Here is a 21,927-nt window from a genome sequence, read left to right on the forward strand (position 1 = left end):
GTTGCCACTTCATGGGCTAATCTTTTTCATTAGCAGCAAGGGATCTTTTATGTGCACCATCCCACAGACAGGATAGTACATACCACGACCTTTCTTACACCAGTTGTGGAGCACTAGCTAGAATGAGAAATAGCCCAATGGGTCCACTGACGGGGATCGATCCTAGACCGACCGTGCATCAAGCGAACGCTTTACCACTGGGCTGCGTCCTGCCCCCAGCTAATCAGTTACTTGGTGAACCATTACTTATTCTGAAAGCCACTTCATCAAACATCAAAGAAACTATTCTTTAAACAAATTTCATTATTGTTTTTTATATTTCATTGGAAATACTGTCATCAAAATTAATATAAATGATTGGTATAATGCATGTAACTGAGCAATCGGTTACCTGGGTAGAAATCACATGAACTGACTTCGGTAAATTATTTAAGACTTAGAAATATTATTCACTGTTAATTGTTAGTGAGAGAGAAGTCAGTGGAGTGACCTTACACCTTTCCTATAGAATCATTAAAGATGAACTCATCCTAGGTGGGAGTCGAGACTGGGATGTGAACCCAGTACCTTATATATACCAACCTAAAGTCTGATGGTTTAACCATTAAAGCACTGAGGTTGATCTATAGTGCACTGGTTGGAATGAGAAATAGCCCAATGGGCCCATTGACAGGGATCGATCCTAGGTCTGATGGTTTAACCCATATATCACTGAGGTTGATCTAGTGCACTGGTTGGAATGAGAAATAGCCCAATGGGCCCATTGACAGGGATCGATCCTAGGTCTGATGGTTTAACCCTTACACAACTCAGGTACCTGTAGATCTAGTGTACTGGTTGGAATGAGAAATAGCCCAATGGGTCCATTGATGGTGATTGATCCTAGGTCTGATGGTTTAACCCATATATCACTGAGGTAGATCTAGTGCACTGGTTGGAATGAGAAATAGCCCAATGGGTCCATTGATGGTGATTGATCCTAGGTCTGATGGTTTAACCCATATATCACTGAGGTAGATCTAGTGCACTGGTTGGAATGAGAAATAGCCCAATGGGTCCATTGATGGTGATTGATCCTAGGTCTGATGGTTTAACCCTTACACCACTGAAGTTGATCTATAGTGCACTGGTTGGAATGAGAAATAGCCCAATGGGCCCATTGACGGGGATCGATCCTAGGTCTAATGATTTAACCCATATATCACTGAGGTTGATCTAGTGCACTGTTTGGAATGAGAAATAGCCCAATGGGCCCATTGACAGGGATCGATCCTAGGTCTGATAGTTTAACCCTTACACAACTCAGGTACCTGTAGATCTAGTGCACTGGTTGGAATGACAAATAGCCCAATGGGTCCATTGATGGGGATTGATCCTAGGTCTGATGGTTTAACCTTTACACCACTGAAGTTGATCTATAGTGCACTGGTTGGAATGAGAAATAGCCCAATGGGCCCATTGACGGGGATCGATCCTAGGTCTAATGGTTTAACCCATATATCACTGAGGTTGATCTATAGTGCACTGGTTGGAATGAGAAATAGCCCAATGGGCCCATTGACAGGGATCGATCCTAGGTCTGATGATTTAACCATTACACCACTGAGGTAGCTGTACTGGTTGGAATGAGAAATAGCCCAGTGTGTGGGCCCATTGACAGAGATCGATCCAAGGTCTGATGGTTTAACCCATATATCACTGAGGTTGATCTAGTGCACTGGTTGGAATGAGAAATAGCTCAATGGATCCATTGACGGTGATCGATCCTAGGTCTGATGGTTTAACCCTCACACCACTGAAGTTGATCTAGTGCTCCACTGCTCCAGCTGTCAGCTAAGTGATCTTGGTGTCAGACAAAACCCGTTTTTCACATTACCATATTAGTCGCACAGTCTAGCATAGTACGGAGACATCATCAGATGTGAGGTATTAAATCTGGATCTGACTGCAATCATCTCGAGCAATTGTCTAGAACCAGCACTGATTAATATTAATAATAAAAAGACTGCCGTCATGTCAGTTCTTTTTTCACAAATTTCAAAATGATTTTGTGCTCAAGTGAGCTGCAGGGGATGTTTGCAGATTTAACTGCTGTGTTGTTTTATAAAAAAATATTCAATTCTTTTAGCACTAACGAGAAATAGTCAGGATGACACAGCTTAGCTTCAGTGGTGTACATGCAGTGGTTAAGCCATCAGACATAATTAGGCTGGGGAGTGGGATTTAGTTCAGTCGGTTGAGTGCTCACTCGAGGTGTTTGCATCGCTGGATCGAACCACCTCGATGGATCCATTCAACTGATTGGGTTTTTCTCGTTCCAACAAGTGCACCACAACTGGTCAAAGGCTGTGGTATTTGATTTCCTGTCTGTGGGAAAGTGCATATAAAAGATGCCTTGCTGCTTTAGGAAAAATGTAGCGGGTTTCCTTTGATGACTACAAGTCATAATTACCAAATGTTTGACATCCAATCAATAGCTGACGATTAATTAATCAATGTGCTCAGGTGGTGTTGTTAAATAAAAACTTTTTTTCATGCCCAGGACAGCATGCTAGAACCTTAATAGGAATATTAGCATGAAAATATGTTGCACCATCATATAAATAACAATAATACAAACAAGATCCTTAATAGAAATATAAGCGTGAAAATATGTTGTACCATCATATAAATAATAGTACAAACAAGATCCTTAATAGAAATATAAGCGTGAAAATATGTTGCACCATCATATAAATAACAATAGTACAAACAAGATCCTTAATAGAAATATAAGTGTGAAAATATGTTGCACCATCATATAAATAACAACAATACAAACAAGATCCTTAATAAGAATATAGGCATGAAAATATGTTGCACCATCATATAAATAACAACAATACAAACAAGATCCTTAATAAGAATATAAGCATGAAAATATGTTGCACCATCATATAAATAACAATAGTACAAACAAGTTGTTGAAATGTGTGAGTGATGAGTAGAACATTAGATATACATGATTGTAAACATATAGATACACCCTGTTAAAGATCTCTTTAATGTTCTGACTAACACAAATAACACACATTCCAGTATCATAATTATGGCCGGAAACCATTGTATCGGGCCATATACAATGTAGTCACAGTCAGTATACTTTTTAACTGTTTAGTATTTCTTCATCCATGTAACAACACAGTGAAATTCAGCCCATGTTGATGACACAATGATAGCAGCACTATATAGCTTTCAAGGTAATTGTGAACCAGAACTAATGTGAATACTATACCCCTATAGGGGCATTCTTACTACATTCACACCAACTTGTCAAGAAGAAGAAGGAAATGTTTTATTTAACGATGCACTCAACACATTTTATTTACAGTTATATGGAGTTGGATATATGGTTACGGTCCACACAGATATTGAGGGAGGAAACCCACTGTCGCCACTTAATGGGCTACTCTTTTCTTTTAGCAGCAAGGGGTCTTTTATATGCACCATTCCACAGATAGGATAGCACATACCATGACATTTGATATACCAGTTGTGGTGGACTGGCTGGAATGAGAAATAGCCCAATGGGCCCCGACGGGGATTGATCCTAGACCGACTGTGTATCAGGCGATAGCTTTATCATTGTGCTAAAAAAAAGTGATTGAATCATACTGTAAGAACACCTAAATCATAACAACATCACAGAATCTTATGCTGCAATGTCTTCCCACGTGATGCCATTCAAGTGTTAATTACTACAAATCGTTACTACAAAAAGTGAAAAGAGAGAGTGCACCACTGGCATATAGCCAGAGGGAGATGTGGGGGACTATGGGCTATAGCTCACAAACTAATTTGTTTATGCTGCCTACATGAACAAAACATTTATATCTAGTGGCATCTTCAGACAAAAAAAGTATTTGATTAATGACACCACTAGGTCACTGATTTATTCAAACATTTAGCAATTCTGACATTTAGTCTCAGAGGAACCGCTTTACCATTTTTTCCATTAGCAACAAGTGGAGCTTTGATATTCACTTAATTTCTGCAGACAGAACAGCACATACCACAGCCTTTGATGTACCAGTCATGGCACACAGATAGGAATTGAAAAAAAAAATCTTATCACAAAATGAGTCCACCAAGGTTTTCAGTGTTACGACTAAACCACCTCAGGCAATTAATGGCCCAAATAAATGAAGAAAAAAAAAATCAAAGAAAATGAATAGGAAAAAAAAAAGAGAAAGAAATATTTCATTTAACGATGCACTCAGCACATTTTATTTACGGTTATATGGCGTCAAACATATGGTTATGGACCACACAGATAATGAGAGAGTAAACCCGCTGTCGCCACTTCATAGGCTACTCTTTTTGATTAGCAGCAAGGGATCTTTTATATGCACCATCACACAGACAGGATAGTACATAAAACGGCCTTTGATGTACCAGTCGTGGTGTACAGGCTGGAATGAGAAATAGCCAAATGGGTCCACCGACGGGGATCGATCCCAGACCATCTGCACAGCAAGCGAGCTCTGTACCACTGTGCTACATCTCGCCCCATGAATAGCAAAGTGATGAAAGTGGTTTCTTCAGACAAACAAGTGCTTCAAAGAGTTGGCCACTAGGGCAGGTTTTACCATTTGCTTAACTCAGATGCTGTGTAACGCAGACTGGGTGTTTTCAACACCGATAGCTGTCTTGGCCACCTGGGGTTCCCATCAGCTCTGTAACAATGGGTTGTCATATTCAGTTGGCCTTCTTCATTGAATGGACCAAAAAGCCAAACCAGCGGTTCCTTTCGTTTGGTCAGCAATTTCATTGAAATGCCGGCTTCCATGACGAAGCAGGAACATATGTATAGTACAAATTGACGCAGTCAGACTCTCATGAGACTGTTAAATTGGGAATGAAATGTAATGGCCTCGAAACAAAATGACTTGCCAGTCTCTGCGTGTGTGTGTGTGTGTGTGTCAGTGGTTCATATGCCATCATACCACATCTGGTGCATTTCATATGATGAAAAGCGTTACAGCATTTTTTTTCCCGTTTTTTTTTTTAATTCAATAGAGTATATGGCTCTTTGTTGAAGATGTGTTTGTACATGGGATGTCATCCTTAACACACATTTGTTTACCTTACTCAGTCGTATGATTAGTAGATTGATTGAATCTGTTGGTTTTTGTTTAGGGGTTTTTGTGTAATTTTGTTTGTTTTATTAATGGCTGTGCATTGGTTTGTTTGGGGTTGTTAGGGGGTGGGGTGGTTGGGGGGTTTGGGGGGGGGGGGGGGTGGAGGGAGGGTGAGGTGAGGTAGGGTTTCTTTTGGTTTGCTTAATTCTCTTCTTCTTTTTTTTAAATAGTTTTTTTATTTAGTTTTTTTTTATGTTCTGGTCTTGGACTTGTGTTATGTTGCTATGCATTGCATTACATTGCATTTGTCACTTCACTTTGTTTTGTTTTGTTGTTTTGTTGCTTTGCTTTGCTTTGCTTTGCTTTGCTTTGCCTTGCCTTGCCTTGCCTTGTTGTGTTGTGTTGTGTTGTGTTGTGTTGTGTTGTGTTGTGTTGTGTTGTGTTTTCTTCTATATTTTATTGATAAAACTAGTTGGGTTTTTTCACACTGGCAAATATCCAGCATTAGTCACTTATATTCAGCAATACATTTACAAGTTCTAGTACTTAGTTTTGCTTATATAAACTTGGTAACATCTGGGTACAATTCTCACTCTTCATCTGTTAGTTACATAATGATCTGATATACGGCTACAGTTTGTATTGGCTTCTAGCTGGGGTGGGGGAGGGGAGTGGAGGGGAGGGGATAGTTTGCAAATCTGAGCTGCCTGTCAAGGACAGTAGTTTAGTTGTTAGTTGTTAGTGGTTAGTGAGAGAGAAGAGGGTGTAGTGGTCTTACACCTACCCACTGAGTCATTAAAACTCACTCTAGGTGGGAGCCGGTACCAGGCTGCGAACCTAGTACCTACCAGCCTTATGTCCAGTGGCTTAACCACAACACCACCGAAGCTGGTGACCTGCTGTATCTTTCCCATTAGCAGGTCAGGTCAGGTCATAGGGCTTTACCTGCACATTCAGAGCAAGCTGTTGTAGCACACGCCTGTCCAGGGCACAAGAGCCAACCTCGGCCGGCTTTTCTGTCCAGGACAGGAAAGGTGGGGGTGAGAAGGAGGAGGGGCTGCCTGCACTGACAGGTGCAAGGGAGCACCAGCAGCCTGACCGTGGTCAGTAACAGGTGGAGGGGGTCCCATTAGCAGCAATGGATCTTTTATAAGCACATACCCACAGGCAGAACATCACATACTGATGTAGCAGTCACAGGGCACTGATTGGGAAAGGAAAAACACAATGGATTTATTGAGGGGGTTCAGTCCCGTTGACATAAGTACCTCAGGCAATTACTCTACTGACCGATCTATATTCCACCCCATTTTAAGTTGAGGCAAGCAGCAAGTTAATCGATCTACTGAAAAGGATTGATCTTGCAATCTGTCACACCTCAGGCAGACATCAAAGCTCTAACATGGAGTTACATCCCCATTCATTATAATGCTAATTTTATTTATAGTTATTTTATTGCTTATATCCAATTAAGATTAAAGCACACTGTCTTGGACACACACTTCAACTATCTGGGCTATCTGTCCAAAACAGTAGGTTAGTTATTAATTATTAGTGGTTAATGAGAGAGAAGTAGTTCTACACCTACCCATTGAGTCATTAAAACTCACTCTGGGTAGGAGCTGGTACCGGGCTGCGAACCCAGTACCTACCAGCCTTATGTCTGATGGCTAAACCACGACACCACTGAAGCCGGTAGCTGGTTATAATGCTCAATATAAGACAGCATGCTTCAATAGCCGTGGTAAATTAAATCAAGCATCTCAACCACACAGCTATATCCCTACATGCGTTTTCACAGTTTATCTTGCACAAGTGGCTTTAACTGCATTATCCGACATCCCTGCAGACTACATGTATACTCATCTCCCGGAATGTGGACTCAAAAGAAGCCCCAACCACAAATCACTTTGCTCAGAGCAGACTCACAGCATGTGATCAACTGCCGTCTGCCTAGACGAGGTGCTGTACGTCTGCTGGTGCTGTCTGCTTGAGGTGTTGCTGTGGAAATCACAGGAAGCTCACTGTCACACCTCAGGGTAATTTATTGTCATTGGATTGGTCAGTTCAACATCCATCACTGGTGTTAAACCCGCATGCAGCACGTTTGATGTCGGCACAGTTACAGTTAAGGACGATGAAAAAGAACATTTCAAAAAACAGAAAATTTCAAAAAAAGAAAGAGAAAGAGGACGGCTGGTTTTGATGGTGTATAGGTAGTAATTCAGGTGCATGTGCAGAGGGTGAGTTTTGAGGGTCAATACCCCCCCCCCCCCTCAAGCAAATTGTTTTGGGTTTAGTGCCCGCTTGAGGTGCTTTTGTCACAAGATCAAACCACCTTGGTGGGTCCATTCAGCTGATTGTTTTTTTTCTCATTCCAACCAGTGCACCACAACTGGACAAAGGCCATGGTATGTGCTTTCCTGTCTGTGGGAAAGGGCATATAAAAGTTCCCTTACTGCATTAGGAAAAATGTGTCAGAATTACCAAATGTTTGACATCCAATAGCCAATGATTAATTAATCAATGTGCTCTAGTGGTGTCATTAAATGTTAACTTGTTCCTTTTCACCAAATAGCAATTTTCAATAACTTTAAAAAAATTGAAATGGTCTTTATTAAAAATGAAAACATACAAAATGTCATCTTCTGATATTTAACTACAACTTGATAAAGAACAGAACTGTCTGGTTTTTAAGTAAAGACTTCATTGTAAAGTTAACCTTTATAAAGACACTTTTTGCATCGCTTTTCATCGGTTGCTCGGGGCAGCACGTAGCTCAGTGGTACAGCACTCGCTTGATGCGCGATCGATCTAGGATCGATCCCTGTCAGTAGTCCCATCGGGCTATTTTTCGTTCCAGCCAGTGCTCCACAACTGATTTAACAAAGGCCATGGTACATGTATGTACTATCCTGTCTGTGGGATGGTACATATAAAAGATCCCTTGCTGTTAATCGAAAAGAGTAGCCCATAAAGTGGCGTCAGCGGGTTTCCTCTCTCAATATCTGTGTGGTCCTTAACAATATGTCCGACACCACGTAAATAATAAAAATGTGTTGAGTGTGTCGTTAAATAAAACATTTCCTTCATCGGTTGCTTAACATATTCTTGATACTTTTTGTTCTCATCAAATATACCCTGCTGGTGTGGTTCTGTAGTGAGATCGATATGTTCTCATCAAATATACGCTGCTGGTGTGGTTCTGTAGTGAGATCGATATGTTCTCATCAAATATACCCTGCTGGTGTGGTTCTGTAGTGAGATCGATATGTTCTCATCAAATATACCCTGCTGGTGTGGTTCTGTAGTGAGATCGATATGATTTTAAGAAAAGACGTGACCAATTAGTACACTTATATTGACAAAAAGTAATACAAAAAATCCTTGAATTTGTTCATTAGCGGTCAAAAAAAGAGGCTTTTGAAAATCCTGTTTACATCAATGACCTCGTTGACACCGAGGGCTATGAATAATAAATGAAGTGTAAAAAAAGAAGTAGTTGCAGGCTCATACATGTGTAAATTCTCAATAACTCCGAGAAAGACAATGTACGTAACTAATTAGCAAGATGCCGTCACCTCGTCAGAAAACACAATGGTTATTTCCCATTTGGACCAGTTTGGACAAGATTGTAATGGTTAACAGCAACAGCACAGGCTAGAGCATACTGATCTATTAATCATCAGCTGTATGGAGGTCAACTAAAGTCAAATCCGCTTAATTGCATAGCCCCAGTGCATGTCAAATTTATGCCAATAACCGGTATAACCGATTATCCGATATAGAGCCCCACTTCCAGATTATAACCAACGGTAAACTTTACAAATGCCTTGTGGACAGTCTTGTTACTCTTAACTGCAGAACACTGTTTGAAAGAAAGAAAGAAAGAAAGAAATGTTTTATTTAATGGCGCACTCAACACATTTTATTTACGGTTATATGGCGTCAGACTAGATGGGCTACTCTTTCCGATTAGCAGCAAGGGATCTTTTATTTGCGCTTCCCACAGGCAGGATAGCACAAACCATGGCCTTTGTTGAACCAGTTATGGATCACTGGTCGGTGCAAGTGGTTTACACCTACCCATTGAGCCTTGCGGAGCACTCACTCAGGGTTTGGAGTCGGTATCTGGATTAAAAATCCCATGCCTCGACTGGGATCCAAACCCAGTACTTACCAGCATGTAGACCAATGGCCTAACCACGACGCCACCAAGGCCAGTAACACTGTTTGAATGCCGATACATGTATGCATTTCATTTGTTTATATAAATATTTTAAAATAATAATAAGCTATTGGATGTCAACCATTTGATAATTATGACATATAATATAGTCTTCAGAGGAAACCTGATGTAATTTTCCAATAGCAGCAAAGAATCTTTTATAACATACACTTTCCCACAGACAGAACAGCACATACCACAGCATTTGATATACCAGTCATGGAGAACTGGTTGGAATGGAAGAAACCCCAATCAGAGAATGGGTCTACTGAGGTGATTCGATTCTTCAACAAACTGACACAATTTTTCCAATCATGTCAGGTCATAGGGCATAACATGCACATTCAGAGGAACCTGTTGTAGCGCACGCCTGTCATGGGCACAGGTGTCCACTTACGCTAGCTCCTTCATCTTGGGCCCCGTTCCACGAAGCGATCTTAGTACTAAGATCACCTTAACTATATAACAACCTTAGACACTTAAGGCGATCTTAGCGCTAACATCACTTCGTGGAACAGGGCCCAGGGGCCTTAACGCTAAGATCACCTTAACAGCATAAGTTAGTTATACACTTACGGTAATCTTATCACTAAGATCACTTCGTGGAATGGGGCCCATGCAGGACAATAGCAGCAAAGGATGCTTTATATGAACTTTTTACCAGATAGGGGGAGGGATTTAGCTCAGTTGGTTGAGTGCTCGCTTGAGGTGCTTGCTGATATATTTTTTTCCTGTTCCAACCAGTGCACCACAATTGGACAAAGGTCGGTGGTATGTGCTTTCCTGTCTGTGGGGAAGTGCATATAAAAGATCCCTTTCTGCATTAGGAAAAATGTAACAGGTTTTCTCATAATTACCAAATGTTTGACATCCAATAGCCAATGATTAATTAATTGATGTGCTCCAGTGGTGTTGTGGTTTACATTTTGTACAGAGGTGCTGGTACAGGACCTATGCCTTTTAAAAGAAAAAAGACTTAACTGTGACTCACAGTACAAAGCATGAGAGTAAAAACTCCCTGGCCACCATATGGAATATTCTTTGTCATTGTGAGTAAGGATTGTAATGTGCACCAATTTCCAACAGAGGGAACAGAGCAAACCATGACCTTTGATGTGCAACATATTGTAATTGTTGAAATTGGAAGAAAAAACCCCCAACATAATTGATCCATTAAGTGGAATTGATCCTATGAACTCTAATATGTTATTATGGATGTTCTTTGAAAAGAAACTTAAAATAGGAGAGAGTGAGAAAGTAAGAAAGGAAAAAAAAGAAAAAGATGATGATACATGCAAAGAGAAAAATATAACAAGAAAAAGAATGAAAGGATGAAAGGAAGGAAGGAAATAAAGGAGAAATTAAAGCATATGAAAGACTGTAATGTTAAACCTAATTATAAAAGATAAATAAATATAATAAATTATAATTAACTTAATTATAACTAAAGTAAGATCTTGTTCCAGCCAGTGCACCACGACTGGTGTATTAAAGGTCGTGGTATGTGCTATCCTGTCTGTGGGATGGTGCATATAAAAGATCCTTTGCTAATAATAAAAAAATGTAGCAGGTTTCCTCTGTAAGACTATGTCAAAATTACCAAGTTTGACATCCAATAGCCAGTGATTAATAACTCAATGTGCTCTAGTGGTGTCATTAAACAAAACAAACTTTACCTTTAACTAAAATATAAAAAACATTTCAAACAGGAAGAAAAATAGCTAGTTCTGTACTTTTTACTGTTAGTACATTAAATTTTTTAGTTTTTTAACAACACCACTAGAGCACATTGATTAATCAATCATCAGCTATTGGATGTCAAACATTTGGTAATTCTGACTCGAAGTCATCAGAAGAAACCTGCTACATTTTTCCGTTAGCAGCAAGGGATCTTTTATATGCACGTTCCCACAGACAGAAAAACACATACCACAGCCTTTGACCAGTTGTGGTGCACTGGTTGGAACGAGAAAACCCTCAGTCAGTTGAATGGATCCACTAAGGTGGTCCGATCCTGCAATGTAAGCACCTCAGGCGAGCGCTCAACCAACTGAGCTAAATCCCGCCTCTAGTACATAGATAGATTTTCATGGTGGAAGAAGTAATTTAACCTTCAACTAGCTGGAGATTATAACTCCCATAAACAATCCTAGCTAGAAATACCAAATGAACAACTAGCATACACACCATAATTTGTGTCACAAATATATTCTACGGCTAACTTTTTGACCAGCCTCGGTGGCGTCGTGGTTAGGCCATCGGTCTATAGACTGGTAGGTACTGGGTTCTGATCCCAGTCGAGGCATGGGATTTTTAATCCAGATACCGACTCCAAACCCTGAGTGAGTGCTCTGCAAGGCTCAATGGGTAGGTGTAAACCACTTGCACCGACCAGCGATCCATAACTGGTTCAATAAAGGCCATGGTTTGTGCTATCCTGCCTTGAAAAAACTTGAAAAATACTATTCTTTTGTGTAACCTTACCCTTCTAAAGGAAAAATCACCCAGACTAACTTTTTTTCAGTTATATAACAAATTTCATGTATAATATAGAATACTTTATACATTATGACCAGCCTTAAATAGTGTGTCATCTAAGGTTATATATAGCAGATCAATTTGTTTTTATAAAGTCCTATAAGTATAAGTTAAGTACATATGCATTATGGGATTATAACTCCCATAAACAATCCTGGGTAAATATTTTCATTGATTAAAACTGACATGTTCACATTCAGTCAAGTATTTTCTATAAATTACACAATGAACATATAACAAAATGCATATATGTTATAAAGTTTGTCTTGTTTAATGACACCATTAGAGCACATTGATTTATCAATCACCAGCTATTGGATGTCAAACATTTAGAAAATTTGACCTCTAGTCTTAGAGAGGAAACCCGCTACATTTTTCCATTAGTAGCAAGGGATCTTTTAACATGCATCGTCTCACAGACAGGATAGCACATACCATGGTCTTTGATATACCAGTCATGGTGTACTGGCTGGAACAAGAAATAGCCCAAATATAAGTTATAGAATACTGTATACAGTATGTATGAGTAGTTTTCTGTTACAATGGCATGTCAGCTAAGGTTATATATAGCAAATCAATCTGTTTTTATAATGTGTTATAAGCAAAGTACAGATTTATGTACTATGGGATTATAACACCCACAAACAGTTTTCTGTTACAATGGCATGTCAGCTAAGGTTATATATAGCAAATCAATCTGTTTTTATAATGTGTTATAAGCAAAGTACAGATTTATGTACTATGGGATTATAACACCCACAAACAATCCTGGGTAAAAAAATTTCATTGATTAAAACTGACATGATCACATTCAGTCAAGCATTTTCTATAAATTACACAATGTACGTATAACAAAATGCATATACAGTGAAACCCCTCTAAAGCGGACACTCTAGGGACCAAGTAAAAAATCCAGTTATAGAGGTATCTGGTTTAGAGAGGTTTTTTTCTGCACAGATATTTAAAAAGGGACCATGAAAAACATCCAGTTTTGAGGGAACTCCGGTTTACAGAGGGTCCGGTTTACAGAGGGTTCACTGTATGTTATAATCTGCAAGGCTTAGTGGGTAGGTGTAAACCACTTGCACCGACCAGTGATCCATAACTGGTTCAACAAAGGCCATGGCTTGTGCTATCCTGTCTGTGGGAAGCGCAAATAAAAGATCCCTTGCTGCTAATTGGAAAGAGTAGCCCATGAAGTGGCAAAATCTGTGTGGTCCTTAACCATATGTCTGATGCCATATAACCGTAAATAAAATGTGTTGAGTGTGCGTCATTAAATAAAACATTTCTTTCTTTCTTTCTGTATGTTATAAAGTTTGTTTTGTTGTCACTGTCACTAGAGACATTTTTTCAATGATTAAAACTAACATGTTCACATTCAGTGAAGTATTTTCTATAAATTACATGATAACATATACAATGTGCTGCCATGCATGCAGCCATGCAATGTTTGTGCATTTAGTGTGTAGTCTGTTGCTTTACTGATGCAGAATAAACTGTAGTTCCTATATTTATAATGGCAATTTCTATTTCTGTTCTCAAATAAATCCAGATAACAGTACATGTTATCTGTAGGAATCTGCTTTTGACATTTTTGTTTAATCATGTGAAAAGCATGTGTTACTACAAATGAAAAAAGAGAGAAGATATTGCACTGAAAAACATCATCCTTAGTAGCATCAGTGAACGTATGTTACACCCAAGAGAAGGACTGGTCCCTTAATAGTTCCAGGAGGGTGAGACATAGCCCAGTGCTCAATTGCTCGCTTCATGTGCAGTCAGTCTGTTGGTGGGCCCATTGGACTATTTCTCGTTTTGGTGTCAAAAATGCCATGGTATGTGCTATCCTGTATGTGGGATGGTTCATATAAAAGATTTCTTGCTGCTATAATCAAAAAGCACATTTTTAAACTGTCTATTTAGTGGGGGTTTTAATACTTATTGTAGTCAATAAATGAATTGATGGATGGATGGATGGATGGATGGATGGATGAATGGATGGATGGATGGATGGATGAATGGATGGATGGATGGATGGATGGATGGATGGATGGATGGATGGATGGATGGATGGATGGATGGATGGATGGATGGATGGATGGATGGATACATGGATGGATGGATAGATGGATGGATGGATGGATGGATGAATGGATGGATGCATGGATGGATGAATGGATGCATGGATGAACAGACAAATGGATGCACAGGTGAATGAACAAGCTGTTTTTATACTCCACTGTCCCGAGTTGTTTCATCCATAAATCAACAAATCACAGTAAAATGAGCTTTATGGGAAAATCGTGACCTAACCACTTGACTTATTGCATGTATATTATGATGTATCACTATCCGTGTACATGCACGCACTGTAACAAGTGTCTTTAAAGTGTACTATTATGAGATCTCTTTACAGGCAAGAAAAATATAATCTTACAAACAAGTAGAAATGAAAATCAGAGGCGGTATCCAAAGGTGGAACCTTGGGATCCATCCCCCCACCCCCCAAAATATTAAGTGCCTCTTTACTTTCTCTTTTTTATTTTTATTTTTATTTTCATTGGGTTGCTCTTTTCACAAGTTGATTCATGTGCCCATTTCTCTTTAAATCACCCCCCAAACCCACTCACCCCCAAAAAATTTAAAAACATCCTGGATCAGGCCCTGAAAATGAGACAGACAAGTCAAAATGTCAATACTACTTGAGTAGCTGACAAGTCAAAAAAACTCTTACGGACCAACCCTGGAACAAAATGCGTCCTGCTGAGCAGAGTGGAAAATTACCTCTCTGATGCAATGACTGGCTCATGTCCAGCTGTGCAGTCTCTGCGTTCTATTGAATACTGCTTCATGATGACAAACAGTTACAGGGCAACAAGTCTCAATGTGCAAGTAAATTTTTACATATATATATATATTTTTTTAAATTAAAGAAATATGGGTATGGATGTCGAGTGGGCCAGTAAAAGCTGAAAGAAGGTGGGAAAGAGAAAGTAAGAAAAAGAAGATGAGAGTTTATAGAGAAGAGAGCAAGTAAATAAAATGAAAGAAGAAACGTATATAAAAAGTGACATAAACATACACACAGATGTATACACATACATATGACATAATCTCACACACAGACATACATACATATATACAAACACATACACTTGCCTGCCCCATGACACTAGTTAATTAACAACTGATAGTATAGTAGTGGGGCTAGTCATAAATGTCTCTCAACAATGCTACAAGCAATCACTAAACATTCTTTATACTGTTGTAGTGGTCTGACTATGAGAACACAGCTGATGAAGTATGATAAGAGAGTATGATTGTAACTAATGGAGAGTGCTGGTACCTGTGTTGTTTTGCTAGACAAGGACTGGAATGTTGAGTGTAATTTGACAGATATGGCATGTTATAAGGAACCACGGAAACGAGATGGACATACAGTGAAACCTCTCAAAACCGGACCCTCTGTAATCTGGAATTCCCTCTCAAAACTGGACATTTTTCATAGTCCCTTTTTAAATATCTGTGCAGAAGAGAACCTCTCTAAACTGGATACCTCTTAAAACCGGACTTTTTACTTGGTCCCGAGGTTGTCTGGTTTAGAGGAGTTTCACTGTACATGCAATAAATGTGAGACCAAAAGGAAAGGGAGTATTAAGAAGTGGCGCAGTGGTTAAGCCATCGGACTACAGGCTGGTAGGAACAGGGTTCGCAGCCCGGTACCGGCTCCAACCCAGAGCGAGTTCTTAAGGGCTCAATGGGTAGGTGTAAGGCCACTACACCCTCTTCTCTCTCACTAACCACCAACCAACTAACAACTAACCCACTGTCCTGGACAGACAGCCCAGATAGCTGAGGTGTATGCCCAGAACGGCGTGCTTGAACCTTAATTGGATATAAGCACGAAAATAAGTTGAAATGAAATGAAAGAGGGGGTAGTGCCAATATACCATGGTAAGTTGAGCTGCTACATAAGCTAGCTAGGTTATATAGGTGTCAGAAGTGGGATGTGGCACTGTTCCCACCCCTCAACTCTGAAGATTATATCCTGGACTGCAGACAGCCCAGATAGCTGAAGTGTGTGCCCAGGACAGCATGCTTGAACTTTAATTGGATATAAGTACGACAATAAGTTGAAATGAATGAATGAGTGAAGATTATGCACTGGTCCTCCCAGAGGAAAGACAAATTAATTTATGACTGATCTCCACCAGTGTTTGATACATGCATGTCCGAGTGCCTATAGGTTAAAATTATATAGAATTTGAATTGTTTTTTTGTTTTTTTTGTTTTTTTTAATAGAGTGATAAATTGTTTTCTTTTATGGATAGTCACCACCAGGCATGCATCAGGTGTGCATGTACCCCACCCCCACATGCAGACCTATGAAGTCCAGTTTTTGGAAAACAATTTACAACAGTGGCCATCTTTTACAATATCAACACTTACAAATAAAAGTTTCTTTTCAAGAGTTAGGCATCCATTCACACCACCCCAAAAACAATTCTGCATGTGCAGGGGGTTTGAGGGGTCAACCTCTCCCCCTGCTCAAGCAGAATTTTTTTCAATATATTTTCCGTGGGACCATTACTCAAACACACCCCCACCACACACCCCCACACCCCCTCCCGCCCCTATAAACTTTGCTTAGCACAGTCTAGACACTGCCAGATAAACTTCCTGCATACGCACCTGACTAGACATTCTCGTTGCCAAACAGTGATATAATACTATAGTTTGTTAGATTTTAAATATATTTTAATCAAGATATATACATTAAATTTCCAGTCAGTCTGTGGAACAGATGTACCATTGGTAGTCTTGCTTAATTTCCATCATTGTCTACAAGCCTACTCCAGAGCCACACATACGTATGAATGTAATGGTCAATTTATCATTTCAGAAGTAATACATGACGACAGAAAAACACTTGTAATGGATAGTCATTAGTTTTAGACTCTCTTGGAGTAGCAGAGTCAGGAAAACAGTTATGTAGTTACTTATTTAAAGTAATATAAACATAATCACTAGCAGACGATAAGAATTTTCATTAGTTTCATTCAGTATTTTTAGGCTAAGGTATATTGTACCTATACACAAAATTCTAAATATTAGTCATTTACAATTAATGTAAACAACAATTGTTTTTATTATAAAATGTTTTGCTAAAAGACAGATATCATATGCATAAATATTTTTGTCTTAAATATTAGATAAAATGTATAAAGGCTTTTTAATATGATTTGAAAAGATATCCTTTAAAAAGAAATATTTCAAATATCCAAACATATTATAGTTTAAGCAAATACATTTGCATTACAAAATTTGAAACAGCTTATTTCTGAATTGTAACAGATTTTGTTTTTAAAAATGTTTATTTATACCTATAATTGTTATTTATTTTACTATATTAAGAAGCTGTTAACAACTTAACATTTTGTAATGTTGTTGCTATTGTTATGTTGGGTTTTTTGGTTGAATTTTACTGTGAATTTATAAATATACTACTTTTATAATTTAGAAGTACATTGTATATTATTTACAGTCAGTAAAGAAATATAGTTGTTGGAATTACCAAATGTTAAATTAAGTTTTCATTGTAAAATAAAATGATTCAAACATTGGTATTTGCCAAAAATATATATATTATAGAAAACATCCTCAATATCCCAAAACTATACTACTTTAGCAAAAACATTTACTTCATTAAAGATTGATACATTTTTTAATGTGAAAAAAAGATTTCTTAATGTTTTATTTATTCAAAATATGGCTTAAATAAACATATTTGTCTATTACAAACACCCCCCCACCCCCCCCCACACACACACAAATACACATATATACATACCTACACCCCCACACACAGATATATATTTATATATATATATATATATATATATATATATATATATATATATATATATATATATATGTACACACACACACATACACACACACACACACACACACACACACACACATAATACATATTTAAATACATATATAAATATAGAAAATAACTATTTTTAATGCAAACACTTACCTCCACCTGTATGTGGTAACAAAAGGAAAAGCTGAAAAAGTCCAAACAGCATAGCTCCATTCAAACATCGTACCGACTCAGTCATAGTTAGACAGCGCATTCCACACCCAGCAGTGTATAGTGTGATAGTCGCTCATGCTTGTTGCAGTACGCCGTAGTCCGTCACACACACACAAAAACCGTATAATCCGTCCACGACTCGACTCTCGAAACTCTAACTCCCGACTCCGCTACAACTGGTGGCTGTACTGGCGACTCAAGCTTTCACTTGCTTCCATATCATAGTGGAATTGCTTGATCTAATCTAGATATTGTCTTCGTGGACTCGTCAATGCGACTCATTCGACCGGCCATACCCAGCGTTCGAACACTTAGACTCATCGTGTGCGCTCAACCTTGTGCCGGGGCTTTTGATGACCTCCTGTGAAGATCAAAAGATGACATTATCAAAGTTGAAAGAGAAGCGAGCATATGTACATTTTAATCTGAGGGTAATCAGAGTAGACCGGTGTCCGTCATTAAACTAATAAACCCACGGAATTACAAAGTATCAACCGACAACGTTCCCCTGACTTTTTAGATGTGCCAAGATATTTTGCTTATTGATTCGGATGACAAAACTTTTGACAAATCAGTTTGATAGTCTCTTATGGTGATCTCTTCCATTGGAGGATACTTGACGCTGTCGGGGATGAAACAGAAATGAGATGTCGACAAATGCACATACACGTATTAACAAAATGATTACCAGCCTTGGAGTACTGACCAAGTCATTGAATTAAAGGCTGGTAAGTACTTGGTTAGTCCCCGCTGGTTCCGGATCCCACCAAGAGTGAGATTTAACGGCTCATTGGGTACAGTAGGTGTAAGGCCACTGCAGCGACTTTTCTCTCACTGACCACTAACCCACTGTCCTGGACAGACAGCCCAGATAGCTGAGGTGTGTGCCCAAGAATCTTAATTGGATATAAGCAAAGAAATGAATGAATGAATGAATGAATGAATGAATGAATGAATGAATGAATGAATGAATGAATGAATGAATGAATGAAAAGAAAAGAAAGAAAGAAAGAAAGAAAGAAAGAAATAACAAATGAATGAAAGAAAGAAAGAAAGAAAGAAAGAAAGAAAGAAAGAAAGAAAGAAAGAAAGAACGAACAAACGAACAAACGAATGAACGAACAAACGAACGAATGAATGAAAAGAAAGAAAAAAGAAAGAAATAATCAATGAATGAAAGAAAGAAAGAAAGAATGAAGAATGAAAGAATGAATGAATGAATGAATGAATGAATGAATGAAAAAATTAATGAATGAATGAAAAGAAAGAAAAAAGAAAGAAATAATGAAAGAAAGAAAGAAAGAAAGAAAGAAAGAAAGAAAGAAAGAAAGAAAGAAAGAAAGAATGAATGAATGAATGAAAAGAAAGAATGACAAAATGTTATATGTTGAAGATCAGAAAGAGTATTCTATTTATTCATTGGGCATACCGGTACATGCACATGAACAGAACTTTATATTTAAAATTTAAATTCAGACAATATATATATATACATGTATATATATTGTCATAAAGAAAAGGAATATTAAACAGCACATCACAGCACATTTTAGAACTTGGCTCTTTGGTGTGTAATATATGTTTATTTTAAGACTGTGTTTACAGAGTGAAAGAGGAAACCTGCTATTTCTACATAGGCTATCTTCAAAAACAGGAATTCAGTGGAATTAAATGTACTGTCTACCATAAACAATAACGTTGAACATTAATGCGAGAAACTGATGCCATTCCTGCCACTGCAACCAGAGTAATATCTATATCTCACTTGTTTTTTTACTTCATAATGGCAAGACAAAACATTTTCCATTCCATAGATAAATACAGTAAAATCAACTTTATGACCGTCCTGGTTCTATAAGACCATCCCACTATAAAGAACTATATTTCCTGTCCTGGACTGAGGAGCCAGCCAAGGCCGACACCTGTGCCCAGGACAGGCGTGCGCTACAACAGCTTGTTCTGAATGTGCATGTTAAACACTCTGACCTGACCTGACCTGACGTGACCAGACTCAGTGGTGTTGTGGTTAAGCCATTGGACATAACATAATGATACGGTTGGTATAGGTACTGGGTTCGTAGCCCGGTACCGGCTCCCACTCAGAGTGACTTTTAACGACTCAGTGGGTAGGTGTAAGACCACTACGCCGACTTCTCTCTCACTAACCACTAACAATTAACCACTAACTAACTGTCCTGACAGATAGCCCAGATAGCTGAGAGGTGTACCCAGGACGGCGTGCTTGAAACTTAATTGGATATAAGCAAGAAAATAAGTATAAATGAATGAAATAATATTTTCTTAATATTTTAAAGTAAAAATACATTGGTACTATGACCATGTGCACCCAGTTATTATGGAAGGAAGGAAGGAAATGTTTTATTTAACGATGCACACAACACATTTTATTTACAGTTATATGGCATCGGACATATGGTTAAGGACCACACAGATATTGTGGGCTACGGTTAAGGACCACACAGATATTGTGGGCTACTCTTTTTGATGAACATCAAGGGATCTTTTTATGCACCATCCCACAGACAGGGTAGTACATACCACGACCTTTGATGTGCCACTGGCTGGAACGAGGAATAGTCCAATGGGCCCACCGACGGGCATCAATCCTAAACCGACTGCGCATTAAGCTACGTCTGGGCTACGTCTCGCCCCCCCCCCCCCCCTCCACCAGTTATTATGGGTTATGGCAAGTAACTTAGCCACAAGGGTAATTTTCAGTACATTTTGACCTGACAAACATCATTAACACAACATTCAGCGAACCTGTCACACATGGTCAATAACATGGCGAGTATTTCTTCCATTGTCCTCAGTCACTATGGTGTTAAAGTTAATTACATGTGCTGGTCAAACAAGTAATTAAATATAGTCTTATTTTTATCTTGCTGGAAGCTATAGTACAAAGGTGTCACCAGTAGTGTAGCAAGGAATCAATCTACGAATTAGCATATACATGTAACATGGTTGATTTTTAAAATGTACTGTACAGTCATTTGATTGTATAACTTGCATATTATACAAAATATTTTTTTTTAAATGGTAGTTAAATAATGTTTTTTTGCTTTTTTTTAAAATGTTTTATTTAACGATACACTCAACACATTTTATTTACAGTTATATAGTGTCAGACATATGGTTAAGGACCACACAGATATTGAGAGAGGACATCCGCTGTTGCCACTTCATGGGCTACTGTTTTTCATTAGCAGCAAGGGATCTTTTATATGCGCTATCACACAGACAGGGTAGTACATACCACAGCCTTTGATATACCAGTCGTGATGCACTGGCTGGAGGTAGTTGAATAAAGGCAATTAGATACATTCACATGTTTGTGTTAATCAAATTCCACTGGGCCCAGTGAGGCCTGTGCTCCCCCCACTCCACCCTATCCCACCCCACACCTGAGGATGAAAATGTGCATTATTTGTCGTACTCTATATCAATATATATTAAAATCTGGCTTCTGCCCCCCCCAACTAGAGACTGTGCCCCCCAATATGGATTATGGAAATTGTAAACCCCCCCCCATCCCCCCTCCCCTACAACTCCACCTATCATTCCTACAGGCAAAGGCAAAGTTACAGTTTGTTTTGTTTGAGCACATTGTTTTATTAATCATTGGCTATTGGTGTCAAACATTTGGTAATTCTGACATATTGTGTTAGAGAGAAAATCTGCTACATCACTAGCAAGGGATCTTTTATATGCACTATCCCATAGACAGGATAGCACATACCACGGCCTTTGGTATACCAGTCATGGTGCACTGGCTAGAGTGTGAAACAGTCCAATGGGCCCACTGACAGGGATCGATCCTATAACCGCCATTATAGTGATTGTACCCCACCCACTCCAGATATCATTTTTTTGTTCTATTCTATGAAAATAAAGATAAAGACATTATTTGT

At 38.6% G+C, this 21,927-nt stretch overlaps 1 protein-coding gene across 1 annotated transcript in view; it reads right to left on the bottom strand.

The window, feature by feature from the left end:
• LOC121389528 (zwei Ig domain protein zig-8-like) overlaps nucleotides 1-21,927 on the bottom strand; it is a 226,573-nt gene that overhangs the window by 89,244 nt on the left and 115,402 nt on the right. Inside the window, exon 2 of the mRNA XM_041521189.1 lies at nucleotides 17,936-18,356. Coding sequence (XP_041377123.1) covers nucleotides 17,936-18,035 — 100 coding nt within the window. The 5' untranslated portion in view covers nucleotides 18,036-18,356. The remainder of the gene's footprint in view (nucleotides 1-17,935; nucleotides 18,357-21,927) is intronic.

Source organism: Gigantopelta aegis, chromosome 14, assembly GCF_016097555.1.
Source record: "Gigantopelta aegis isolate Gae_Host chromosome 14, Gae_host_genome, whole genome shotgun sequence".
Lineage (NCBI taxonomy): Eukaryota > Metazoa > Mollusca > Gastropoda > Neomphalida > Peltospiridae > Gigantopelta > Gigantopelta aegis.